We start from the raw sequence: 26,012 nt of genomic DNA on the forward strand, positions 1-26,012 counted from the left end.
ATTTACTGTAGGTTGAATTTGCAACCGTTTTTATGTTAATAGAAAATAAATGCTGACGCTGTATTCATTTTCTGTATCTTTGATGAAAAATAGTTAGCTTGCTTGGAAATACTGTATTCTGTCTGTTCCTAGGATTTTTGCTAAAGGAGGTAATTATCACTCATTTGTGGAGCAATTTTAAACTTAAACTAATATCATCATTGGTAATACACCGTACGCATTTGTGCAATGTGACTGTATGTTACTGTTAAGCTTGGTAAGACATTCTTTCTCCAGGCATTGACTGGATGTGTTGGACGTCAGTGGACTGAACTTGTCAATGATTGATCTGACAAAATATGTGCTTGTAGGCATGAATGAGACCATTAATTTTCACTGTTTCCCCTTGTAATTAATTGTGAAGTTTGAGAACTTTGACATGGTGGTGTATTTTTAGAAAAGTGTATTTGTGTACTTGTGGTCTTACGATGATTGTCAAATGTTCCTTTGGCAGAGGTTATAGAGTGCAACAGTGCTTGTCGATTTTATAGGCTATATGAAAACAGTTTATGACAAAACATGCATATATTAAAATATATTTTGAGACGTAGGGAGACTGATTCAAATATGTCATTTGCGGTGCTTCATGTGAGTGGGCCGAGCTAAAGAGATCTTTTAGCACCTTTTGCATCTGTTTCGATTCTGATTGGGGCAATCTTCTGTACAGCTGTCAGGATTATGTTCTAGTCTGTTTTTTTAGATCTGACTCGGATCTTCCCTGGCTCCACCTCCAGCTGCCGAGCCCGTCGTTACACCTCGGCTCGTCGACCAGTCGGCTCCTCCCTCCATCGGCTCCACCTGTGGCCGTCGTCCTTACAGCTTCACCGGGCTCCCTCATCCTGGCTTCACCTTGGTCAGTCGTTGCTTTACCTGGAGAGGCAGAGCTGGACACATTTGACTCTGCAGTGAGTTCCACTTGTTTACCTGCGCCACAGACTCCCGGGCCTTCAGCTGCACTTCGTCCCTTCACCCCTTCAGCTCCGTCAGGCTCTGCCTTCCAGCTGACTCCACTTTGGTCCTCAGTCCCACCGGCTTCGCCTCAGTCCTCTGGCACCCCGGCTCCAACTTGGATGTTCATTGCTGCGGCTCCTTCTCGGTCTCCAGATGCATCAGTGTCACGTGGTCTCATTGGCTGGGTCTCCGCTTCCCCCTGGGTCTACCTGCCAAGTCTCCACCATGGCTCCTCCCTCCTTCGTTAATGGCTCCTACTTTCCCTTAATTACTGATTATATTCACCTGTTGTTCATTCAGTTACCTGTGTATTATGCCCTTAATTTCCTCAGTCCATATGTAATAATGGCTTAAATGTATTAAAGACTGTTTTGAATTATAGACTGACAACAGCATCATGGGTAATGTAGTTTTTGACCACAAATTCAGCTGTTAAACATGATTATTTTAAAATAAGCTGAAATAATGTGGGCTGATGTCTTCCACAGAAGCAACCATTATTTAACAACCTCGTAGCTCACAGTAGGTCTGTCTTTGAAGGTCTATAACGTTAAAAATACATTTTCAGTTTGTACTTCAGGAACTCGTCTGTTGCACCACAAACTGGACTAGATATGGTTCAGGGAATTGCTGTAGCCACTCTAACCTGCCTAGACATTGACATGTTTATGCTCTCATTAGATCCAGACAGTTTATTTTGACGTTTTTCGCTGGAAGGTTTAAACCTCCACCAGTTTCGTGCACAGTAATTGGTACATAGCGTCCTCATATGTGCAATGTAAATGTTATCCGTCACGCTCTACCAATGTTCTTCTGTCTGCAGGCGTCACTCAGTGGACGTGCTGGTGATCCTGGATCTCTGAGGGCTGAATAATATTTGTTACTGATTCATGGAGTGTGGCTTTATGCATGAGCAAGACTTTTCTTTTTTAATTCTTTGTCTTTGCAAATGTAAAAGCAAAACATTATTATTTGCTTTTAAGGTTCAAGTATGCTCACACCATTTGAATTCAATGTCTGTTTTCCCTTGTTTACATAAGAAATGTTTTTTTTCTTTCAAGACTTCAACCTATTTTGCATTGTTTCAGTATAGTACTGGCCAATAAAGTTCCTTTTTAGTAGGCTTGACTGGAATTGTATCATATTGAATTGTATCATACTTATGTAAATCTCACATAATTATAAGCATTTGTGCCCTCTGTATAAGTGTTAAAAGGGGCCATCGAACCCTTATTTGCACTTTGAATGTTTAGTCATCATTGTCTCACGGATTGAAGCGGAATGAGGTTGAAATCAAGTCCGGGTTTGACCTCTATTGGTTGAGTCAAACCTCACAGTTGAATCAGTTCAGTAAATTCGAAAGGCTAATGTATCACCTCTCGGTTTTGTTTGTGGTACCAGGTTAGATGGCAGATAAAAAGGGTCTGTAGCTATACAAGATGCACAGCAGGGCTTTTGTTGTGGTGTGAAACAGATGACACAGGTCTCCTCAGACCGGTTTAGTGTTAGTTACAGCGACCATCACCTGGAATTAATAGGTATTCGAGGCCACCGAGCGTTTAAACTACGCCAGAGTGGGTTTACGTTGTCTGGGTTGGATCCTCTCGGGCGTGCGGTTTCGATTCGACACGTGGGAGGGATATTCTACCTCACTGACTGAGCTGTAAACAGGGCAGTCAAACTGTGCTTTGTGGTGAAATTCCTGTTGAATAACTATAACGAGCCACAAGGGAAGATTGATATCTTTTCACCATCAAACTAGCATCTCTTTCAGGCTCCTTTTGTAACGAAGAAACACACACCGCGTGCCTGAATGCGCGTTAGTTGGGGCGGTGCGTGTTCATCACGATCTGATCAAGCATAGGCCTACTGATTCAGACAAAATAGTGTCCACTTACCTGTCGTTTCTATGAAATGCTGCCTGCCATTGTGTACAGTTCAGACGTCAGGCTCTTTGTTGTGGGATGGAACATTCTGTTATGGAACCGAGATATTATCAGAAATCATGTTTATAGCGTATTAATCCTAAACAGTGTTGGGTGTATTAAGTAATTTCATTACTTTCCCCATGACAAAGTAAAGTAACGGATTACTCTTGATTAATGTTACTTCTGATGTAATTGCAGTAAATACTGTTTAGACTATAGAACAACAATACTGTATAAAACAATAGTGGATTTAACATAATTGTAATGTTAAAATGTATGTTTTTAATGTAACCATCTCCCTTTACACACTTTGGTCAGTTCAAGAATAATTTATGCAATTTTATATTGCTTATTTGAAAAAAGCAAAAGTGTAGTTTTCTGTATATCCTTGTATTGTTCAACTGGGATTTAGAAAGTAGTTAGTAATAAGTAATCCAATACTTTTTTAGAGTGAGTAATTAGTACAGTAATCTAATTACACTGTTGAAGACGCAATTAATAGCTAGTAATATATATATATATATATATATATATTACTAGCTATTAATTATATATTAATATATATATATGGTTGATGTCATTTTATAACTAAATAAATTAAATATTTAAAGGGATAGTTCACCCAATACTGAAAATTCTGTCATCAAGTTGTTCCAAACCTGTATACATTTCTTTGTTCTGATGAACACAAAGGAAGATATGAAGAAAGTTTGTAACCAGGCTGCTTTGGGGGACCATTGACTTTCATAGTAGAAAGAAAAAAAATACTATGGAAGTCAATGGAGCCCCAGAGCTTTTCAGTTTCCCACATTCTTCAAAATATCTTCTTTTGTGTTCAGCAGAACAAAGAAATGTATACAGGTATGGAACAACATAAGGGTGAGCAAATTATGACAGAATTTTCATTTTTGGGTGAACTATCCCTTTGATACTACTAAGCAAACAAATGCTTATTTTATTCTTCAAGTCTAAATATTTTAACCACGATTCAAACTCACAGACCACTAGAGAGAGCTATAGAGAAGCATATCAAGTATTGAGTTGTGTGGAAGCATAGATACCACTTTTACTATTGTTGTAGAATATACCATGCATGTTGTGCACATATTTTTTTTGGATGTATAGAATACCCAGATCTCCCAAATAGGCTATATTTTCTCAAATAAATTCTGAATTTGGGACAGCGTACTACTTTTACCATATCTTTCAATGGCAGAAATAGTAGTATAATGCTATTATTTTTGACTCATTATTTGATCTGACAGTCAAATAAGATATATATATATTTTTTTTACACAAAATTGGAATAAATGGCAAAATGTATGTTTTTATGCAAGAATCTGAATGCCTGTCTGCGAATTAAACACACAAAGTGATGACTCGGTCACACAATAGGGACTGCAGATGAAAACATGATGGACACAAGTGCTCATATTAATTCATGTGCATTTTCTTTTTTAAAATAAACAAACGTAGCACACAACTGTTTGAAATGTTTGTTGTTTTATTGTTGTAGATGGCACGGTCACCTTTTCTAAAACAACAGTAGACAGAATACAATTGCATATATATACACATTTCATATCTATGTTAAATGCAATTGTATATATAATTTATATACAGGCCTATATATTATATAGTCAAACCAAATATATATTTTTTCTAGTGGGTGCAGGACACTATACTTCAATTATGTAAGTGAGGATGGCAAAATAAAGTAAACTGTGACGTATTATACCCAAAAATTCTTCATACAGTGGAGTGGACTACTGGTATTATTGATAAACATTTGGGACCAAAATGATTCAGACACTTTGACCTGACCATATTTTGCTGAAGTGTTTATTCTTTAATTGCTAATGCGACCTTTTACACCACAGACTGAACAAAATGAAGCATCGCTTGGTCATTGGTTGACCTACATTGCCATTATCTAATTGTGTACTTAAATTCAACAGCTGATTGGTTAATTGTAATCCATTAAATCCCTTTCTATCAAAGGTATCTGACATTATCAAGATGAATTTGTTGTGACAGTGTAACTGTGAGTTCTTGTCATATTTCATTACCATTTTCTAAACTAGAGCGAATGAACTGTGATAATGTGAGAAAATGTGGAAGGTCTCTGAATACATTTTGGTTTGACCGCGCACGCACACACACGAAAAAATACACATATAATTAATGCATACTCATAAAACTCTTTCATATACACACTCTTTCATGTATAGTGTAGATGTAAGTGTAGCAGCAACTTCAAGTGGCAGAATGACATGTGTTAATACAATCTGATCTAGGCTAATACATCAACATTTATTATATATTCCCTGAAATTCTGATACAGGACTTTTTGCCTAAAATAAAAGTGTCGTCTATAAACATTTCATGACGTGCTTTAGCAATTCACTGAATTCTTCTTGGGGCAGCAGATATTTGCGGATGATGTCTTGTACTCCGTCCTCAGTCACTGTGTCATAGTCTTTTCTGTTTTTGAAGGGAAGGTGACCGGCGAGCTCACATAGGGCCACATTGAAGGCAGACTCTTCTTTGGCCCCAAAACAAGACAACCGGGGCCATACGATAACCCTCACCCCGATTCGTGATGAAGGCGGGTCACACTCCCTCCGTGGAGGACAACCTCGGGTGAAGAAGAGGTTGTGTGCGATGTTCCTGTCCACCAAAATATCAGTGAGACTGCATACAGCATTGACTGTCAGATCCAGGTTTGGGCCCTGGGTGTAGAACAGAAAGCCTGCTGGGAAGTCCAGGAGGCGATGCAAGTGTTTTTGGGGCAGGACCAGTTCTGCTGGGGAGGTCTCAATCCTCAGTTGGTGCTTTAGGTAGTAGCCATGGAGATGGAGATGGTTAACTGAGGCAAACCCACCCAGGCTGTTGAAGCCAACCCTGAAACCTGGATCAGCGCTCAGAAGAACCGTTTCTATCCCCATCTGGACCGCCAAAGGGGTCAGTATCTGCGGATGACACCGGTCCGGTTCAGGCAGGAGCAGACAGTGCCCGAATTCCAGCGGACTCACGTTTATTATCACTTTGCACTTCCGTTTTGAAGCATTCTGATGGCCTTCACACTGTAGTTCAAAGAGCAGCTCTTTGGGGTTGATTTTGTTGAAGTTGAACTGCTTTGGGTCAAAGTTCTGCCGGACGCTCAGGATCTCCTGAGGCTTTCGTCTCTCGACGCCTCTCATGATGTTCAGCTGAGCGATGTAGCCGCAGGGACCAGGGAGGATCCGCGTCTCCAGCTCGTCCAGCTGATACCGAAACAACCCGGCGTTCTTCCTCTCGGTCCACCCGGACCGCAGCGCGATGTCAAATCTTGACCGGCTCTGGTTTTCGGAACAAATATCATTTATAAAGTCCTTGTTAGTGTAGGTGAACATGGCAAAATCAGCCATAGTGACATTTCACTTGTATACAATCGTTCCGTTATGCCAATAACGTCCACGTGTGCAGAAGTAATGACAATGACGATTGGTCACGAAGAGTCACATGACGCAATTGGGAACTAAGGAAAGTGAGAGGGCTCGTGCCGTTTTTTTCTAACGCGATTTGTAGTTTTATACCTCTTTGGCTTTAGCAAGTTCAATTTCTCTTACACTTTTGTTCAGAAGTTTTGACTAAGAAAAGAAGCATTACATTGAACTAGTATAGATATTTATGTTTTAAAATTTCTATTTCAGATCCTGTTCATTTGGACATTCTGTTAATCATAGAATATTTTTTTCAACATTGATAATACAGAAATAGTTATTGAGTATCAAATCATCATATTAGAGTGATTTCTGCAGGGTCATGTGACACTGAAGAGTGGAGTAATGATGCTGGAAATTCAGCTTTGCATCACAGGAATGAATTATATTTTAAAATATATGAAAATAGAAAACAGTTCTTTTAAAGTGTATTTTTAACCAAATAAATGCAGATTTGGTGTACATAGGGGACTTCTTAAAAACATTTTACTGATCCCAAAGATTTGAATGGTAGTGAATGCAAATAATAATTTAGTTAAATATGCATATATTTGCAAAAAACATCAAAAGTGACCCCACTGAAAAGTTTTTTGTTTGTTTGTTCTATTATCAGAAAATCAGTTAAAATGTTTATTTCAACAACATATTTAAAAATATGTTTTATGTAAATTAAATTAATGTTTTTTTTTTCACTTTTAATGAAAACCCCTCTAAATTAACAGCAATATCACTCTAAAAATCAAGAATTTTCACCTATTATCCTATTTCACCCATTATGAAACATGAAATATTAGGTAAAATATATGAGCAAACTTCCACGAGAAAATGGCCTTTGAAATGTTCAAACCAATTCCCATGTAAGAGGAAATACAGAAATTCTATTATTTACATATTACATACATTACACATAATGTCTGGTAGTTGCAAAACAGTGTGAAAAAGTCAACATGGTTAAACCCAAGCAAATCTACTATCTAATCTGTAAACAAAAGCAAGAATAAAAACAAGACCCCCACACCTCAAACAAAAGTAGTGTTTATATAAAACCAGAATAAATCATTTCACATTCAACAATTAAGACTTGACTATACATGGCGGTCCAACAAATGTGCCAAAGCATAAATAACATAAGATTAATCCTTTCAGTGTGTGCTCTTCACACATGTAAGTAGAATAATCGTATAATATCTTGGAATGTGCTTGTGAAATAAATTGAGTGCACGTAATGGAATGGAAGTGAATAAACTCAATATTTGGTCTCTTTAGACAGTATGAAATGTGTGCTAGGTTTTTATCCGCAGTGGATAAAAGGCTCCAAACCCTCCCCGTTAGACTGCATTACATGGAATTACCATTAGCTCCTCCCTCGTTGTCTCGGATGAGGCCGTACTCAATGGCCAGATCCAAGCAGCGCTGGGCGGCTTTCCGAACGGAGTCCTGCTTGGCATCGTCTGCTTTAGCCAGGACAGACAGGATCTCCAGTGCCTCACTCTCAATCACTTTCTCTGCCAAACTTTTGTCGGCCTGCATGATGTTCATTATGATGACCGCTCCACGATGCCGCAGGTCCTGACTTTCGCTGAGCAACAGAGCCTGGAAGATCTCCAGCCAGTGACTCGTCTAGAGAAAAGGAGGAGGAAAAAGTGGATTGAGATGAAGAATGGGAGAATTCTTAAAGTGCCCATTTCGGATATTACCTGTCATGTAGTGTGTAAAATAGCTTTGTTTCCAGTACAGATCTGCGCAAAACTTTTGCGATATTTTCTAAATGTCGAAATGACAGTGTTTCCATTAAACGATGCTATGCGACTAAAACATATTTTTTTCCTCTCGCAATAAGTCATTCCCAAAATATCCCAGCCACCGCACTAGCCTCTATTTTTAATCGAAGGAGACGTAGGTGTGTTATCCATCTTCTGTCCAAACACCATCTTTAAAAGTGCAGTGTGTAGATTTTAGCGGCATCTAGTGGTGAGGTTGTGAATTGCAATCACCCACTGCTCACCCCTCCCTTTCGAAGCACATAGAGAAGCTACGGTGGCCGACACGGGACAAAAATGTCGTCATCGGAGAGAGCAGAGAGTGACTAGTGTTCTGTAGAGCAGTTTGTCCGTTTAGGGCTACTGTAGAAACATGACGGTGCAAAATGGCGACATCACTGTAAGGGGACCCGCGGTGAATGTAGATAGAAATGGCTCATTCTAAGATAATAAATACATAACTGTTAATTATGGTCTTTATACACCACTGAAAACTGTCAATAGATCCTCATAAACACTACACACTGCACCTTTAAAGAATGATCATGTGACTTTTACATACACCAAGCGACCTGTAAACGCGGAAAAAACTGTTTCCATTACAGTTTTGCGAAATATTCCTTTTTCGAATTGCCTTAAAAACCACCTCATGCGAGCGCAAAAACTTTTTTGCGAAATTGACATGTTTCCATTAGGCGTATTTTCAGCACGCTATTTTAATTTGCGCAATTCTAAGGGTAATGGAAAGGCAGCTATTGTATCACAAAAAAAGAACAGATTCTGAACTGCTTGAAACGAGTCCTCAGTAATTCCAGTCTTACTTCCTGCTTGAACCTATGTAGGTTTGTAACAAATTTGCATAATGCCTATGGTCTTCATTGGCTGCCCATGAATGTCTACTCTGACCCTCAAACACTGTAGCTGTAGCTGAGGCCTGGAAGAGTTTAGTTTGTGTTGTTGACATGTTGAGAAGACACTGTTTTCTATGCTGTGATGCCTGTCCAATGGATGAGGACTCGAATTGACATGGGAAAACCGATACCGTCGTTACTGTTCATATCTCACTATTTGTGTGTTTACAAGTGCTGAGGAAGATCCAGAGCTGAAGTTCAGTTATGGTAATGGGTATTTCGTTTCTGACACGTGCTGCAAGCGGTCGGCCAATCACAACAGACTGGGCCATCTGACCAATCAGAGCAGAGCAGGCTCTCGGAAAGGAGGGGTTTAGAGAGACCGGATCCTTGATCAAACCGTTTCAGAAACTGTGAGAAATTATGTGCAATGTATATTATGAATTTTTTTGTGCGTTTTTTGACCTTGGATGCATGTAAAACTATTGTAGGAGACTTCAAAACAAAGTTAGGAGACTTTGTATATAATAAAAAAAATACATAATAGAGGCACTTTAATCAAGTAAGACTCAAAGCGGTACTCACTGTGTCAGGAATACGTGTACACAGCTCGGACATTTCCCCTGTTAGCACAGCCAGCGTGCCCGACGCAGCCTTCCTCAGTCGCTCATCATCTTCACCACTGTACAGCACCAGCAACTTGAGACGGTCACTGTCCTTAACCAGGTAACCCTTCTGCACCTGATGCATCAAACAAAACCATAACAATCAGTCTTTTCAGAAGGAATTAGCTCAAAATTAGGTCCAAAAACTGAATACTGTCAAATGACGTACCTCATCGCTTAAGGCCAGATTGCACATACACTCTGTGGCGGCAGCACGGACCATCTCATGCTCCTCAAACATGTAGCCCTCAACTTTAGGCACGGCTTTCTCCTTAATGATCTTCTGCCTGTGGGGTTGAAATGTGGTTTGACTGGGGGTTGTTCTTAAAGTCACCATGTAAGCAAAATGCATCATTCTTATTTTTTAAATGGAATATTGCAGTGTTTATTATAAATCTGTGCAGATTATTATTATTATTTTTTATTCATGTGCCTTCGTAATCTGTAATCAAACTAAACTTTCTCTTGCAGCTCATCTTTTCTCTTCTCTGAGGATGTGTTTACTGGTGTGAGGGCGGGAAAACCTGTCACTGTTGCCTCTGGCTTGGCTTGCTCAGTTGGGGACACTACATTTTTTCAACTAAATATCCAAATAAATCTAATTATTAAACTAAATTAACCATATAAACTAAATTAATTATATAACTACTGATCTAAAGCCCACACTGTCACTGTATGATAATTGAAATGAACTGATGACATCACCGTTTTCTCCGGAATGGCCATACAGCTGAATACAATTCTGTTGCATTATTTTCCTGTTTAACGCTGTAAAGCTGCTTTGAAACAATCTGCATTGTTAAAAGCGCTATATAAATAAAGTTGACTTGACTCACATGAGATCTACCAATAGCAAACCGCAACCATCCAATCAATTCCTGATGGACTCGCCCTTAATTTTTTCTTGTGCAAGAAGCAGTTTCACTCTGATATACATCACAAATCCATTTTAGTCGATGACAGCTAACCTGAGTCTCTCACTGAAGCCAGCCAGGTTGGTGAGGGCCATCAGAGCCTCAAAGTTCTGCAGCATCGTGCAGTCAAGCGCCAAAAGACTGACCAGGGGTCTCACCACCTCATAGACCTGCACAAACACATAAATCATCATATTATACATTTAATTCCCGATTGAAATCAGTGAGAAAGGTTAAATAGGGTGCGGACGTACTCTCTCGCCCGGAAATGCGATCTCTGGGTTGGATGTGATGGTGATCTTGGCTAGAGCTTGGGCTGCTTTGATCTTACCCCGATCTGTGCTCTCAGAAACCAACGGTAGTAAGGCCTGCATCAAGAAAAACAAGCGAACCATTCAAAAGTTAGTGACCAGTAAAATATAAAATATAATATAAAATATAAAAAATATAAAATATAAAATTTGGTATATAACTGCTTTATATACCAAAATATAAAGCAGTACAACGGTTTTATATTTTGATAATAATAAGAAAAGTTGCTTAAAGGAACACGCCGACTTTTTGGGACTTTAGCTTATTCACCGTGTCCCCCAGAGTTAGATAAGTCCATACCATTCTCATCTCCGTGCCATAACTCTGTCTTGACGCACCCACCGCTAGCCTAGCTTAGCACAAAGACTGGAGGTAAACGGCTCCAGCTAGCCTACTGCTCAATAAGTGACAAAATAACGCCAACATTTTCCTATTTACATGTTGTGATGTGTATAGTTACATCGTGTGCTAATGTGGCGTTCAGACCGGACGCGATTGACGCTTGAACATTATGAGTTTACTCGCTTCATTTGCGTGTGAAATTCGCTTCATTTGCGTGTGACATTCACTGCACAACAGACGCAAATTCGCATCATGGGAGGGGCTTCTGCCAGCCGGCTCGTCTCGTTGAGAAATGGCTGACATGGGCTGTGTTTACACGTCTTTTTTTCTTAAAATCTACTGTTAATGTGTGACAAAACTTAGTTTTAAGACTTTTTCAGGCAATAATGTAGTTGTTTAAAGCTCAAATCTGTGGTTTATTTATAAAAAGAGTGACTATTTGAACATTTTATCTGGCGTTTTCGGAGTTGTGAACTCCAGTGGATCAGCGGCGCTCCGCGCTCATTAACTCCGGCGAGAGCAGCCTTTCCTCAGCTAGTCCTTCTGCCGTCTGCCGCTGCCTCTGATGTCTCTGTGGTGTCTCGAGCTATAATTCATCTTGTGTATATGTAACGGCCGATCTTTGGTCTCATGGATCTATAATTTGTTCCCTGGCAAATCGTTTAGGCTGAGGGTAAAGTGAAGTTTCATTACTTTTTTATTTTTAGGCTATAACTTTATGTTACAGTTGTAGCCGACTAGCACTGACTTTGAATGTTTGACTGAAATGTTTGCTTTATTTCATGTATAGCTTATTATACCTTTTACTTATACTTTTGTATTATTGATCAAACATAAACTTGCATTTAACAAAAAGAGACTGGGTTGTGTTTCATGTCATTTAATGTTATCACAGTGATAATCATATTGTCTGAACCAGATATTAATACACAGATTTTCTCCTCATTGTTGTCACTCCTAGAGCAAGCTCCTGATTGGTTAATGCGGCGCGAATATCCGCCAAAGTAAAAAAAATTCAAATTGAGCAATTTGCGCGAATCGCGCGTTCAAAACGCTCAATTCGCGCCGCAGAATGCCATTTCGCGTCTCTGCATTGACTTAACATGTAAATCACTCGCACGAATTGCGTCATTCGTGTCCGGTGTGAACGCACCATAAGACCGATGGAAAATGAAAAGTTGTGATTTTCTAGACCGATATGGCTAGGAACTATACTCTCATTCCTGCGTAATAATCAAGGAACTTTGCTGCCGTACCATGAGTGCAGCGGTGCAATGATATTACGCAGCGCCTAGGCTAGCGGTGGGTGCGTCAGACAGAGTTATGGCACGCACGGAGATGAGAATGGTATGTATGGAATTATCTAGCTCTGGGGGATACGGTGAATAAGCTAAAGTCCCAAAAAGTTGCTGTGTTCCTTTAAGCAGCAAATCAGCATATTAGAATGATTTCTGTAGGATCATGTGACACTGAATAACATTAAAATATATTCAAATAAAATAGAAAAGTTGGTAACACTTTAACAATAAGGTTGTATTAGTTAACATTAGTTAATGCATTAGTTAACATGAACTAACCATGAACAACACCTCTGTTCAGCATTAGTTAATATTTATTAATGTTGGTTAATAAAAATACAGCTGTTCATGTTAACAAGATTTTAATAATGCATTAGTAAATGATGAAATTAACATTAACAAAGATAAATAAATGCTTTAAACGTGCAATTCATTATTAGTTCATGTTAACTAATGTAGTTAACTAATGTTAACTAATGAACGCTTTTGTAAAGTGTTACCGAAAAGTTATTTTTAAATTGTAATATTTTATAATCGCAACATTACTGCTTTTACTGTATTTTTGCTCAAATAAATGGAGTAAGCATAAGATACTTTTTTCAAAAACATTAAATAATCTTACCTCACCACAAACTTTTTAACTGGGTAACACTTTATTTTAAGTTGACGTAGTTACATGTTACTACATAACTCACTACATGTACAGTAAATTATGCATAATTACAAGTAACTAACTCTAAACTAAACCCTAACTCTATAGTAAATCCATGTAGTTCATCAATTTTACTCAGTACTTATTTAAGTAAGAACAATGTAACCATGTCACCTTAAAATAAAGTGTAACCTTTAACTGCAATGTATTAAAATAATGGTGTGATATGTTCTCATTCTGGTCCTGGGAGGAACTGAAGCTTAACAGGCATGGTGAGATAATATTCTTACTTTTCCTCCTCCTTGTGCCACAACTAAACCTCTGTCCTCATGTCTCTCTACCAGAGCCAAAATCACCCTGTCAGGAAGAGAAAGAGAGTCGCTCATTTGATAAAGGGGCCCTTTCCTTGGACAGAAATCAACCAATTTGCACACTAAAATCCATTTTCAAACAATCTCCCCTGATGGAGCAAATTGATCCAAGGCTTAATATGAATTTGGGACAGTAGTTGTGCCAGCAGTAGGAAAGGGCCAAAACTGGAGTGCAATTAAAGTACTTTTACAGTAGCAGCCTTTGAATTGTGCCAGGATTTTCCTAATTGATTGAGCATCAAATTGGACAGACCTGGCGATACACTCTCTGCAGGCCTCCGTGAGGGCGGGACTCTCCTGTTTCACCATACAAACCAACGCTGACACCACACCAGCCTCCAAGAGCTTCACCACCCTCTTCTCTACAAATGACTGGGCATCCTACACGAAAACACATTGAGAAAACACATTTAAAAATCTGGCCATTTATTCTCCCTCATGTCATTTCTTTCTTCCAAAACAACAGGAAAGAGATGAGCAAATAATGACTTTTGGTCTGTTTTCACAAATTAATATGTTGCAAGGACCACATTTATGGTGCTTTTTAGTTTTGTTGTACAGAAGAGAGCAGAGTGAACACCAAAAAAATGAGTGATATGGGTTTGAAATAACAAGTGGAATCAGATTACACAAATGCTGATTGTACATGTTCATTTTCGGTGGACGCATCTATCATCTCTGTGGTTATATGTGTTACCTTTGGATGCTCCTCAGGTACGTGTTGTTTAGCATATTTCGCTAGTTCCACCATCTGAGGGTCTGGTTTCTCAACATCATAGCTGTTAGTGCAGTTAACCAGCGTAGATCCCACGGCAAATAACACTGTTTTGTCCTCAGACTGCAAAGAAAACGAGAACATACAGTTGCTGTCAAGCATTAGTATAATGGGGGATGTGTATCTCCAAAACAGCAGGAAGGGCTGTACCTTAGCCAGCTCAAACATGGCCTGAAGGGCTTTCTTATCCTCCACCAGGTCCTCTTTCACATCGGCGTCCAGCGTGAGGTAGGCAAGACCCTCGATGGCCCAGCGCCGGGATGTTGGAGGAAGTGCCTCGTTGCAGAGCCACCTGGAAGAGAACGACAGCTAAAGGCCACCTGCACATAACACCTTTGCAATTATAGATCAACCTGCTTTTTTAAAGGGGTCAAATTTACATATGTACTCCAATGCAACAATTGCTTTTGCTGCAGCTGCAAAACTAAAACGTCTGCATGCGTTTCATGCTTCTGGTACATGCAGCTCAGAGCAGATTCTGATTAGTAAAAACTCCCCAATTACGAGAGACCTCCTTCTTAAAATATAAAGGAAACAATATATGGTAATGTGTGAAAAATATATATAATATTATATAATATATATATATATATAGATTCTAATATTACATAATTTTATATTTTGTATTTTATATTATATTGTCATATAATATAATATAAAATAAATAAATAAATTATATTAATTAATTTATATGATATTATTATATTTAAAATAATAAATCAAATAATTATTAAATAACACATTAAAATAGAATAAAAAACAATTATTAAATAATAAAACAATTTAAATATTTGCTGAATAACAATAAATAATACATTAATGAACAAATATTATAAATTATTTCTTTAAACATATTAATATATAAAGCAAACATGTTAACATTGACAGTGCCTAAAACCTTTTGATAAATCAGTTTTTTCAGCCCCCTGACATCAGTTTGAAAACTCATTCAAACTAGATTTTTTACTCCATTGAAAGAAATGCGAGTGGTTGTTTAATAGAGACAGAGCGACACGCGTCATAATCTGAAGACCACGCCCACCGGGGGGAAAACAATCAAACCATCTCCATTGACTTTGTATTGCGTGAAGCACCTCCTGGTCATTTTTGACTTAAAACAAAAAACAGAACAATGTATAAAAGCTGATATGTGACAAGGTGTACAGCAAACAAGCTAAACAACCCAGAACCAAAAACCCAGAAGTTTTTATAAGCTGTTGACCCGAAAAACGAGCGTTTAAGGACAAAAAAAAGTGGATACAGGCAATTGAGAGAGAGCGCGACATGTTATATTACACTGAGAACTACACCCACTGGAGGGGAACGTAATCAGTGACAGGAAATATAATATATAAAACTGACATTTGGATATTTGACTTAAAGTTGACAAAATGTTTACTGCACACATAGGCATACCGAGGCATACTGAGTGTCAGGATCCCAAAATGTACCCATTCTTCCTCCTGAAGCTTCACGTCTTATTGCCTGTATCCCCTTTTGTCTCCTTAAAGGTGCACTCTGTAACATTTTTTCAGTAAAATATCCAAAAACCACTAGGCCAGTGTTATATATTTTGTTCAGTTGAGTACTAACAATATCCTAAATGTTTCCAACTATTTGTAAATCGTGAGAAAATTGCTATTTTACCCAAGTAACCAGGACGTGTGACGGAGTCGCCTGTCGATTGCGTCATATCTGCGTTACCCTCGGGTTTATTCTGCAGAACCGCTTTACTCTCACTGCAGTGTGAACAAGTGTCATAGCAGCCGCCGAGCGAACGCACAGAGTAACGTCATAACATCATTTAACACACTCAGATGTGTCTAATATGATAAACAGAGCTGCGTTACCTCATACTCATGACCGGAAAATCCGAGATGGCGCCTGCGACTGTGGCATGATAAAAGTCCTGCCGGTGACCGTGTCATAATAAAAGTCCCGCTGCTCGTGAGGCGTATGTTTTGCTCTTCTTATTAACAATCGCTCAGCTCCACAACACTCGGCCCTGCTCTGCTTCATACTACAGTAACGTTAATAATCTCATCCATGAACATGATTTCTACCCGAGTCCTATCCCGATTCTTTTCCGCCGGCTGTGAGGTGAAGACCACATGTCCCAAGATTCTGCGCTCAAACGTGGCATCATCAAACTACGCCTTTGTTTTGAACAGGTGACCTCTAGTGGACGGAAAAGTTACAAAGTGCACCTTTAAAGGCTCGTTTTTTTGGGTCGACAGCTTATAAAAACGTATTTCTGTGTTTTTTAGCTTGTTTGCTGTACACCTTGTCACATATCAGCTTTTAAACATTGTTCTGTTTTTTGTTACAAGTCCGAAATGACAAGGAGGCAGCTTCACGCAATGCAAAGTCAATGGAGAGCGTTGGATTGCCCCCCCCGGTGTAGGCGTGGCCTAAATACACTCTGTCTCTATACGCAAAATTGATCGCTCTGATGCTATTAGCAAAGCTGAAAACCTACTTCCTGCACTGCTTGGCGAGTTTAAGTGTTGAACCTTCTGCAAACTGCTTCATGCTGAAATCGGTGCCTCCAGCAGAGCCAAGTTTGCACAACCCCTAGAAAACACACACACACACACACAGGGGCCCCATACAGAATTCAGCAAACAAACGACAACTCAAAACACAGATGTCTTTGAGTCTGAATACTCACCACCAACGCTCGCACGCGTATTCGGTCATTTTCGCTTTTCTTGTACAAGTCTTTCAGCAGAGCCACACCATTGGCTGTGATGAAGGACGCTCTCTTGGCTTTGCCCGCAGCGTGAATGAGCGCCTCCACTGCCACCTGCTGGTGAGTGATGTTTTCAGACGCACAAAGGGAGATGACGGCCTCCATGATCCCGCTCAGCTCCAGGGTGAGATTTCCCACATCACTGGGGCCCTGCAGCAGTACAGAGACCGTCTGTATCGCTCGCAGTTTCCTCTCCATGTTTGAGCTGCCAAAGTGATGCCTGTAGAAAACGTGAATGGGCGGTAAAAAGGAACTAGTTTCTACCATACAATAACAGATATAATACAATACAGTATATATTACATAACTTATGTCACTTACTGGACATATTCCTCACAGAGCTTGCCGAAGTTTTCCCTCTCTTTATCACTCTTCAGGTCATCATAAAGCTTATTAAGTAGAACGGAGCAGCTCATGGGAGTGTTGTCCGTGAGCGGCGGCCCACCCTCGACCTCAGGAACAGTTCCTGCTACTTCTAGTATCTTCTTTAGCCCTTATAGGAAAAGTAAAACCATGAAATAATCTGTTCAGGTGTCAAAGAATTTTTAACAACAGTGACGTCCACAGGGAAAAACCAGTCTACACTAAAGGCCCTGATATACAGTACTTTGATATCCGATATACAGTGCTGTTGACTCTGCACCAATGTTACATTTTTCCATACATCTTAATCATTTGTTGAAAAAAGTAGTTCATGTTAAAATTTAAATTAGCCCATGATTTACTCGTCCTCAAGCCATCCTAGGTGGTTTTTTTCATGTTTAATACAGTAAAGCTGCTTGACTTTAAGCAATCTATTGTATAAAGTGCTATATAAATAAACGTGATGTGACTTTACTAGAGTGCCGAATTGCAGAGCTTGTGCAAACATACCCACATCGCTATGATCAGATGCTTTTCTTATGTTTTATTAAAACAAATTCTATTGTTGTTATTGAGAGGGTAGCGTGCAGCACATATATTTACATATTCATCTAAACTCTGTTCTCATTAGTGTGGGCATTGTCGGATGTTCGCTAACAGTATATTGCAGGTCCCGTATTTCGAACTTCCGTTTTACCCCTAAGCGAAGAACAGAAAAGAATTTTGCAGTGAGTATATCGGGTCCTTAAATCTCAAATGAGGGCAGATCTTGTGGTCATACATACCCTGGTCGATGACCCACAGTGTGAGCGAGTTGTCTGGGTTTTTCAAAGATTTCCGCGGCACCTGTTTGACCAGCAGGTTGATGGCGCTGTCCCGTCCGCCTCCAGACACGCTGGATGCAGGGAGCATCTCAATTAGATGACGCAACATGGAACGCAGCTCGCGGGAGGGTTCTGCAACACATACAAAGCATTTTCAAAATGTATGCACTTTCAGTTATTTTCATATTTCATATCCAGAAGAAAACAGAAATGTTTAATAGTATTAATATAATACCAAGGGGTGTTTTTCATGTATTATTAGAGTTTTTTCCTATTTCTTTAAATACGTTTTTTTGGTTTTATTTTATATTAAGTTTTAAAGACTGTTTAAAAGGTTTGCAGACTGGAAGAAATATAAATTTATAATGTTTTAAATTTTGCTGTCCCAGCCGTGCTAGTTTTTCATTTGATTATTTTTCATATCACTATTTGTTCTTGTGTAATACAATAAAAAAAACTCAAAATCAATATTTCATTTATATTTTATCAACATTTCATCAATATTTATGTGTTTATGTTTGTATGGGTCAATGACATAGCATATTCATAATATTAAAAATAGATTTACATTTTTAAATACACTACATTAAATGACTCAACTTCCCCTTCTTAATTGCTCATGTGAGTATTCATTATAAATAATCAATCTTTAAGGAACTATTGAGCTCAAAAGTACCAAAATGTCATTCCGGGTCAAATCTGAATACAAAAATACCACAAAAATGTAAAAAAATAATAAAAAAAAATAAAAAAAAATTTATAATCTATGATAAATGTATAATCTACTTGGGCATAATTGTATTGATGTTTTCAATGATACCTACAAATATAGTGATACTACTAAGCTTATTTACATTTTTATAACAGAAATAAATTTTTCTCCAAATTGTAATTTCTCCAATATCACTCCTGGATAACAGACATCAATGACTATTTTGGACCATAATGCATTTTGGTATATCATGACATAATATTGTATCAAAAAGAAGACCCTCAAGGAGCCCAAAAACATGCAAAGACCAGTAAGCGTCTCTTAAAATGTTGATATTTTGACCTTTTCGGTCACTGGTGCACTTTGTAGCAATATCATGTGTCCTTTTGGATAACCCTAATGAAACATTTATAATGTATTTATATAAAAAACGATTTACTAAGATTACCTTAAAGTGATGATAGCTAAGTTGTAGTTTTCCACAGGTTAAGTTAGTGCCTGATTATAAAGAAAAAATATTTGTTTTCTCATTCTAGGATAACAAAAAAACCTGTTAGCCAGGACATGACATCCATTATCCAGAATGACATTTGTATATCAATCTAGTTTTTAAATAATATTTGTAACATTTTCAGCATAGTTATTATTAGGGATGTGCAAGACTTGCTGACTAGTCAATTTAAACGATAGTGATGCTGCTAGTCAGTCGACTTGGAAAATATTAGTCGTTTACAATTTAATGTTTTGCTTTATATTTTTACAAGAGCTACGTTAAAATTACCGTCATGTTAATGTTACATCTTGAAATGAATCTATTATTTTGAAAAGTATATATATGAGGATGGTTTTCATGGTAATCCTGACAAATATTGCAGAATGTCCTTCCGTCTAACAGCATGTCATTCCGGCTAACAATGTTTGTAACAATTGTGTATTAGATTACAAAATTCTATTTTTTTGTTGAGTTAATGATAAAACAAGTCTTATTTACTTTATTGGAAAACATTTTTAAACATATTCCAGTTTTTTTTTTCCCAATTTGGTTCTGAATTTTGAGTCAACATCAGCCAAAAATGAGCCCATGTCTATATTAAATCCCAAATTGATTATATTAATTGTGATTACATTTAATTGTTTGTTGAGCACCAATTATGGATATCAGTACATTTGTATATGCCAACAATGGTAGAAATGTAAGTAATTTCAAAACTGATTACCGTTACACAGGAATGACATTTTCATGGGGAAAAAGAGCTGATTCACCAAAACATTTTTTAATTACATTCTTAAAATGAGTACATGCCATTGCATTATATACACACAAACCTCTAATAAGTATAGAAAGTTTGACATTTTTGCCAGTTTTTTTTCTTCTTCAAATTTTAAATCCTTATCCGTCATTCACCCGTTTACTTATTTGAGTAGTAATAAGTAATAAGTGTGATAATGTACTGTAAGCTAATCATTTTCATAAAATAAACCCCTTTGAGGTGATACAAATCCACCTCTGTTTCATGTCGGGGGTCTGATCCACCTATTATTATATTGCAATAACGGCCATAAACACTCATTTTAGACTTTACACTGCCATAACCCAGTCTTAAAGAAGTAGAACAGAAATTCTCTGCAGGAAATTATTTCTGGTCTTGTCATGGGCTTAAAGTAGGTCGCTGAACTGAGCTATCAAAGTGAAGGTCGGTCTCACCTGGCAATATGGCTTCGTCTTTCCCTCTTATCTCTTTGTTCATGCCCTCCGTAAGAGCCTCAAACATCACCTGGAGCAGATGGCATGCTGAAAGAGACACGGTGGAAGCTGCAGAACCCATGACGCCACACAGCTGGTCCATACCAAGCTCGTTCACAATGGCCATGGTCTACGAACACAAAAATAATATGAGAAGCTTCAGATATGACACCTGTGGGCTTAACTATCAAACTTGATTATAACGGGAAGTTATTCACCCTCGACTGGTGTCCGGTACACAGGCCAACCAGAGTTCTGAGCGCAGAAAGGATCAGTTCCTCCTGTTGGGACTCAAGAAGCCTCTGGATAAGTTTGACTCCATCATTCCTGAAGATCTGCTCGGCGCCTGCGTCCTCCCGTGAAAGAAACACCAGATTCTGTGCAGCCTGATTAAAAAGGGGAATATAAGCAGAGAACATCTCAAAGACTGCATGTTAAAAATCATAATAAGTTTAAAGGTGATCTCGCCCACCTTCTGTCTGTCTGAAATCGGTGCGGAGCTGTCGAGAAGGAGTTTAAACATCTGTTGAACTCGTGAGTCTGTGGAGGAGAGCTGTGCTGCCTATGTATAAACACAATATATGTTTTCATTTTCAGATCATAAACAATAGCAGTGATATTTTTTTTTGCAAGCATCCCTCACGACCTCCCACCTTCTGCTGGATCTGTGCTCCTAGCTGTCTAAGCATATCCTGGAAAGCTTTATTCTTGGGTTCCAGCTGTGCACATCTCTGAGTGTCCATAAACGCCTGATCCAACCGTCCGAGCTTCTGCAGAGCCTGCGCTCGACGGAATCGTGCCTTGATGTCACCCGGATCTACGTCCAAAGCTTGAGGAACACAACTCGGTTAGAGTGATGAACATGAGATTGCTGATGAAGGTAATACCCACCCCTAAAATCATTTTTACCTTTGGCGGCATCTGCCTCTGCTTTGGTATAGTCCTCAATTTTAAGATAGCATGCTGCCCGGTTGCGGTAAAGAACTGCACTCTCGGATTGACAGTCGCTGATCTTCAGAGCTTTGGTGTAGCAGCTGAGAGCTTGTTGCACATCACCGTCTTTAAAATGGCTGTTTCCTTCCTCCCTCAGCGCAGAGGAGTCCTGGGTCATCTAAATGTTCATAAAAACACATTACATTTGGAAACAGAATAGAATACAATACAATATAACAGGTCTTTTTTGACACTTGACTGGGACTACTGAAATCATACCATACTGAATAGGTACAGTTGTTCAACACAAATACATCTAAAAATAAAGGACAAGAAGAGGAAATACACAAAAGCGTTGAATTATGTGACAATTTTTTTTTTAGCAAATAATACACATTGCTTTATGTGTAGTATAATATGCAGGCATCATAACATCTGTGTCTAGAGCTGTAACAGTAACTATGGTGAACTATGGTGACCATACATTCATACAATCTCACCTTTCTCTGCGTCTTTGTTTTCACTTTTCAGATAAAAAAAAACGTCCGTATTTTTAATACAGTCTACACTGTTTGTTTCTTTTAAAAAACGCCGTAAAATATTTCAAATGGTCCAAATATTTGCAGTAGTTCTGTTCACTCTGTTCTCGACTGTTCTGCCTGTACACTTCCTGGTTTTGATGCGCGATGATGACGCTCCCGAATCTTACTGGTCGAACGGTCTTGTTACTTCATTAATATTCATGAGAAACGCCTCTGGACTGCTGTAGGATTCGACGCCCCGCCTCATTTGCTCGTCTTGCCCATATAAGTCCAGTAACATCCAACGTTAGAATTCCATTGAATATCTATCTATCTATCTATCTATCTATCTATCTATCTATCTATCTATCTATCTATCTATCTATCTATCTATCTATCTATCTATCTATCTATCTATCTATCTATCTATCTATCTATCTATCTATCTATCTATCTATCTATCTATCTATCTATCTGTCTATCTGTCTGTCTGTCTGTCTGTCTGTCTGTCTGTCTGTCTGTCTGTCTGTCTGTCTATACAGAAATTGACAAAAAATAAACTTACACTTCTTCAAATAATGATAAATCATCTGAATTGTATATGTGTACAATTTAACGCCACCAATAATCTAACCAATCAGAGGCCAGTGCGCCTCATCCGTTGGAAAACTTCATTTCCCACAATGCTCTGCTCCATTCTCAAGCTCTCGCACAGGATCACAGACGTCTTTCGGGAGGAAATAACGGGTAAATATATGATGTCCCGTGACTGCTTTCTCGTTTAAAATCCTTGCCACGAACGGGTAAGACGTTTCAAAAGGCGATAGAAGTGCATTCTAATGATTTTAAACGTAAGAAAGGTGTTTTCTGTAGCTTGATCGCGCGTTTGTATTGAAGAATAGACCAGAGGCAATGTATTTACATGCTGCACGCGAATACTATGCGATCTTAGCTGCGGATCTAGCTGATAAACTCTTATACATGCCTGATCTCGAGTGGGAATGTCAGTTAGAGGTGGATAGATCGGATCTAAAGCGTTAAACGAGTAACTTGCCTCCATATGCATATGCAGATCTAGGCTAAGGGTTGCAGTGGATATCAGGGGATCTGTCTATGGCAACAAGCTGCTTTAATGACGAACTGTGTGTTTAAATGATCTGTGTGATATCAGTGCTGATAACATTCCCACACAACAGGACGATATTTCCGGCATAATTCCTGGGAAGTAGGCAAGCAATTCTGCTGCAGTCATGTTGAGGTCTTTGGGACTTTCAGGGCAAGATCAGACTGCTGTAGTTTTGCTGATCTCTTTCCTCACTTGTTTTTTTTGTTTATCTTGTATTGTATCTGTATATATTTAAACCTATTTTTATTTTAAAGCAGTCAGTGATTCAGGGATGCACAAATATCATTTGTTTTTATCTATATTAACAATGTGGGATTTTTTTTATGAAGGATGGTAATGGATGACCAATATAAAGAAAACCATGTTACACAATATTCATTCAAAATGTGTTAAAAATGTGTATTACCCATTGATGAGGCAACTTTATCGAATAGCAGTCAATTAATCAATCAACCTGGCCAATATATCGGACTTATAGTTCACAGTGAAGTAAATCAATCAATAATTTGTTCATGCTTTATTCAGATATTTTAATGTATGATATGAATAACGGATAACTATTAGTGATGCATCAAAATATGTTTTTTTTTTGTTGTTGTATTTTTTACCGAAACAGAAATCGTAATAAAGATTATGTAATCAATTTTGGGTAAGTGATTATTATTAATCTATACTATTATAGTATTTATTCATTATTTTGTACTATTTTTTTGTGCTTTTTGTAATTTCTATTAGTTTTTAAAAATATTTAATTACATTTATTTTTATTTGAGTTTACCGAAACGGAAGGAAAATAAAGTTTCTGTAATTAATTTTGGGTAATTGATTATTATTTATATTATATTATAGATTTTATACATTTATTGTTCAAATGTTGTGCTTTTTGTCATTTTTGTTAGTTTATTTTATTAAACATTTATGTTTATGTTCCTAATATTTATATTTTAGTCCATTTCAGCTTTATTTCAATTAACAAAAACAATTTTGAATATATATATATATATATATATATATATATATATATATATATATATATATATATATATATATATATATATATATATATATATATATATATATATATATATATATATATATATATATATATATATATATATATATATATATATATATATATATATATAATCTTTAAAACAATTTTTTGGCCGTTTTAGGCAAAACATTTTTTGTTTGCTGAAATTTTGGTAGATCAGCAATAACAAATAATAGTATGTTTTTTTTCTGTCATATTATATTATTTAAAATAGATTTGTTTTCAATATATAACTTAAAATATGTTATAAATGATGTTATTTAATATTTAATATTTTCCTATTTTCTTGACTTGGATAATTCAGCAATTATAAAAAAGAAAAAAGTAATGTAATATAATGTAAAAATATGAATACTGGCTATAGTCAATGAAATTTCCCTACTTTTGTATTGGGAATAATGTGTGTTTTTTAATTTTATTGATTGACTGCCGTTGTTTAGATTTACGCTTTAGTAGGTATGCATGTAATCGATGCATTTCATGTATATTTGGGAAAACCATTAAACTTCACTGTTTACTGAGATTGTTTGTTTTCACAGGTGCCCGGCTCTCCGTTTCTGAGACTTACTGTGGAAATCTGAGCTCAAAATAGGAAACATGGAAGAAAGACCTTCAAACCAACTCTATTCATTACTTTTCTCAAACTAGGTTTACTATCTTCCATCAAGAGCTGTTCCATTAATTTCCCTTTTGTAGCCGTTCCTGGAACTTCTCCATTTTGGACGTGGGATCGTTTGAGCCGTTTAGCAGTGCTGGAGGAAAGGCTTAATCCCAAGTCTTTCTGGAGAGCGCTAAGACACTGCCCGACTCGGAGCTGACAGGATTACCTTCATATTAGATTTGTGAGACAAAGGAGGAAGAACACCTGCTTGTTTTACTAGCTAATCCAGATCCACGCTGCTCTGGGTTTGTCTTGCTTTTTTTGAATCTTGTATGCGAGACACCACTTTCCATTGTCAAATTTGGCACAATTTGTGCACTTCCCAGAATTGCCTCCTGTTGCAGGACTTCATAATCCAAAATCATTCAGAATCAAGGTCAGTCGTCCTTGAGTGCAGAAAAGGGACATTGCTCGTGTTCGGTTGCAAAATAATAACGCAAGGGACTTTGTTGGATACATTATGGAGTTAAAAGCATAGTGGACAAGCTGATCTGCATCATCAGTGTCTGAGGAGACCCATCAGCCAAGCTGGAAAGAAAAAAAAAGGCTTAAGAAAGAGGGGGCGTACTGAGCCAGGTCGTTCTTATTCCACTCTGGTCCTTTCTCTGCTTGGTGGAAACCTGCATTCGTTGCGATGGCTCCTCGACCAACTCAGACAGGAGCGACCACTGCCGTGTGAAGAACTACGCTCAACCCTGTGAGTGAGTAAACACACACACACACACACACACGAGCATCACAAGGTGAAGACACTTGGGTGGGACTGATGTGTTGGTTGTGACATCATGAATTGGAAAAGATGTCGCTATTGAATATTAAGTATTTGCTCATTTCCAAGTCAAAACCAAAACAGGCAACGGTACATGGAAAAGTAATAGTATAATTATAAATCCAATAAACATTAATCTTGTTTTAGTATTATTTTTTTATAATATTATAGTATTTATAAATAAATACCCCCCCCCCCCCAATTGTATGT

The 26,012-nt window shown here is 37.9% G+C and overlaps 3 protein-coding genes across 8 annotated transcripts in view; 1 reads left to right on the plus strand and 2 right to left on the minus strand.

Moving 5' to 3' along the window:
* Positions 1-4,413: 4,413 nt before the first annotated feature.
* On the minus strand, positions 4,414-6,363 carry gdpgp1 (GDP-D-glucose phosphorylase 1). The gene has a single exon (XM_079808866.1). It carries the CDS (start codon positions 6,326-6,328, stop codon positions 5,291-5,293), a length of 1,038 nt encoding a protein of 345 aa, XP_079664992.1. The 5' UTR covers positions 6,329-6,363; the 3' UTR covers positions 4,414-5,290.
* Positions 6,364-7,093: 730 nt separating this feature from the next.
* On the minus strand, positions 7,094-22,356 carry unc45a (unc-45 myosin chaperone A). Its single transcript, XM_079808967.1, has 19 exons — positions 22,172-22,356; positions 21,648-21,849; positions 21,392-21,567; positions 21,211-21,300; positions 20,957-21,124; positions 20,700-20,868; positions 18,244-18,414; positions 17,417-17,588; positions 17,015-17,315; positions 16,823-16,917; positions 14,494-14,635; positions 14,266-14,406; positions 13,822-13,949; positions 13,488-13,554; positions 10,848-10,961; positions 10,648-10,763; positions 9,849-9,966; positions 9,600-9,755; positions 7,094-8,023 (listed from the first exon to the last, which is right to left on the minus strand). The coding sequence occupies exons 2-19, from the start codon at positions 21,847-21,849 to the stop codon at positions 7,742-7,744; spliced, it is 2,808 nt and encodes a 935-aa protein (XP_079665093.1). The 5' UTR covers positions 22,172-22,356; the 3' UTR covers positions 7,094-7,741.
* A 521-nt stretch (positions 22,357-22,877) lies between these two features.
* man2a2 (mannosidase, alpha, class 2A, member 2) overlaps positions 22,878-26,012 on the plus strand; it is a 43,018-nt gene continuing 39,883 nt past the window's right edge. For 2 of the 6 annotated variants that reach the window (XM_079808724.1, XM_079808727.1), the window contains exons 1-2: positions 22,878-22,995; positions 24,912-25,734. The gene's annotated coding sequence lies outside the window, so the exon portion shown is untranslated. The remainder of the gene's footprint in view (positions 22,996-24,911; positions 25,735-26,012) is intronic. The other 4 variants (XM_079808725.1, XM_079808726.1, XM_079808723.1 and 1 more) reach the window with 4 other exon arrangements.

Source organism: Gobio gobio (genome assembly GCF_949357685.1).
Source record: "Gobio gobio genome assembly, chromosome: 25".
Taxonomy (NCBI): domain Eukaryota; kingdom Metazoa; phylum Chordata; class Actinopteri; order Cypriniformes; family Gobionidae; genus Gobio; species Gobio gobio.

Bases quoted from the DNA above. Each gene is read 5' to 3' on its own strand.
- gdpgp1 (XM_079808866.1), bottom strand. From the start codon at position 6,328: ATGGCTGATTTTGCCATGTTCACCTACACTAACAAGGACTTTATAAAT.
- unc45a (XM_079808967.1), bottom strand. From the start codon at position 21,849: ATGACCCAGGACTCCTCTGCGCTGAGGGAGGAAGGAAACAGCCATTTT. The intron at 21,568-21,647 runs GTAAAAATGATT...GTGTTCCTCAAG, and splicing joins AGAGGCAGATGCCGCCAAAG to CTTTGGACGTAGATCCGGGT. The intron at 17,589-18,243 runs GTATGTATGACC...TTTTCCTATAAG, and splicing joins ACTGTGGGTCATCGACCAGG to GGCTAAAGAAGATACTAGAA.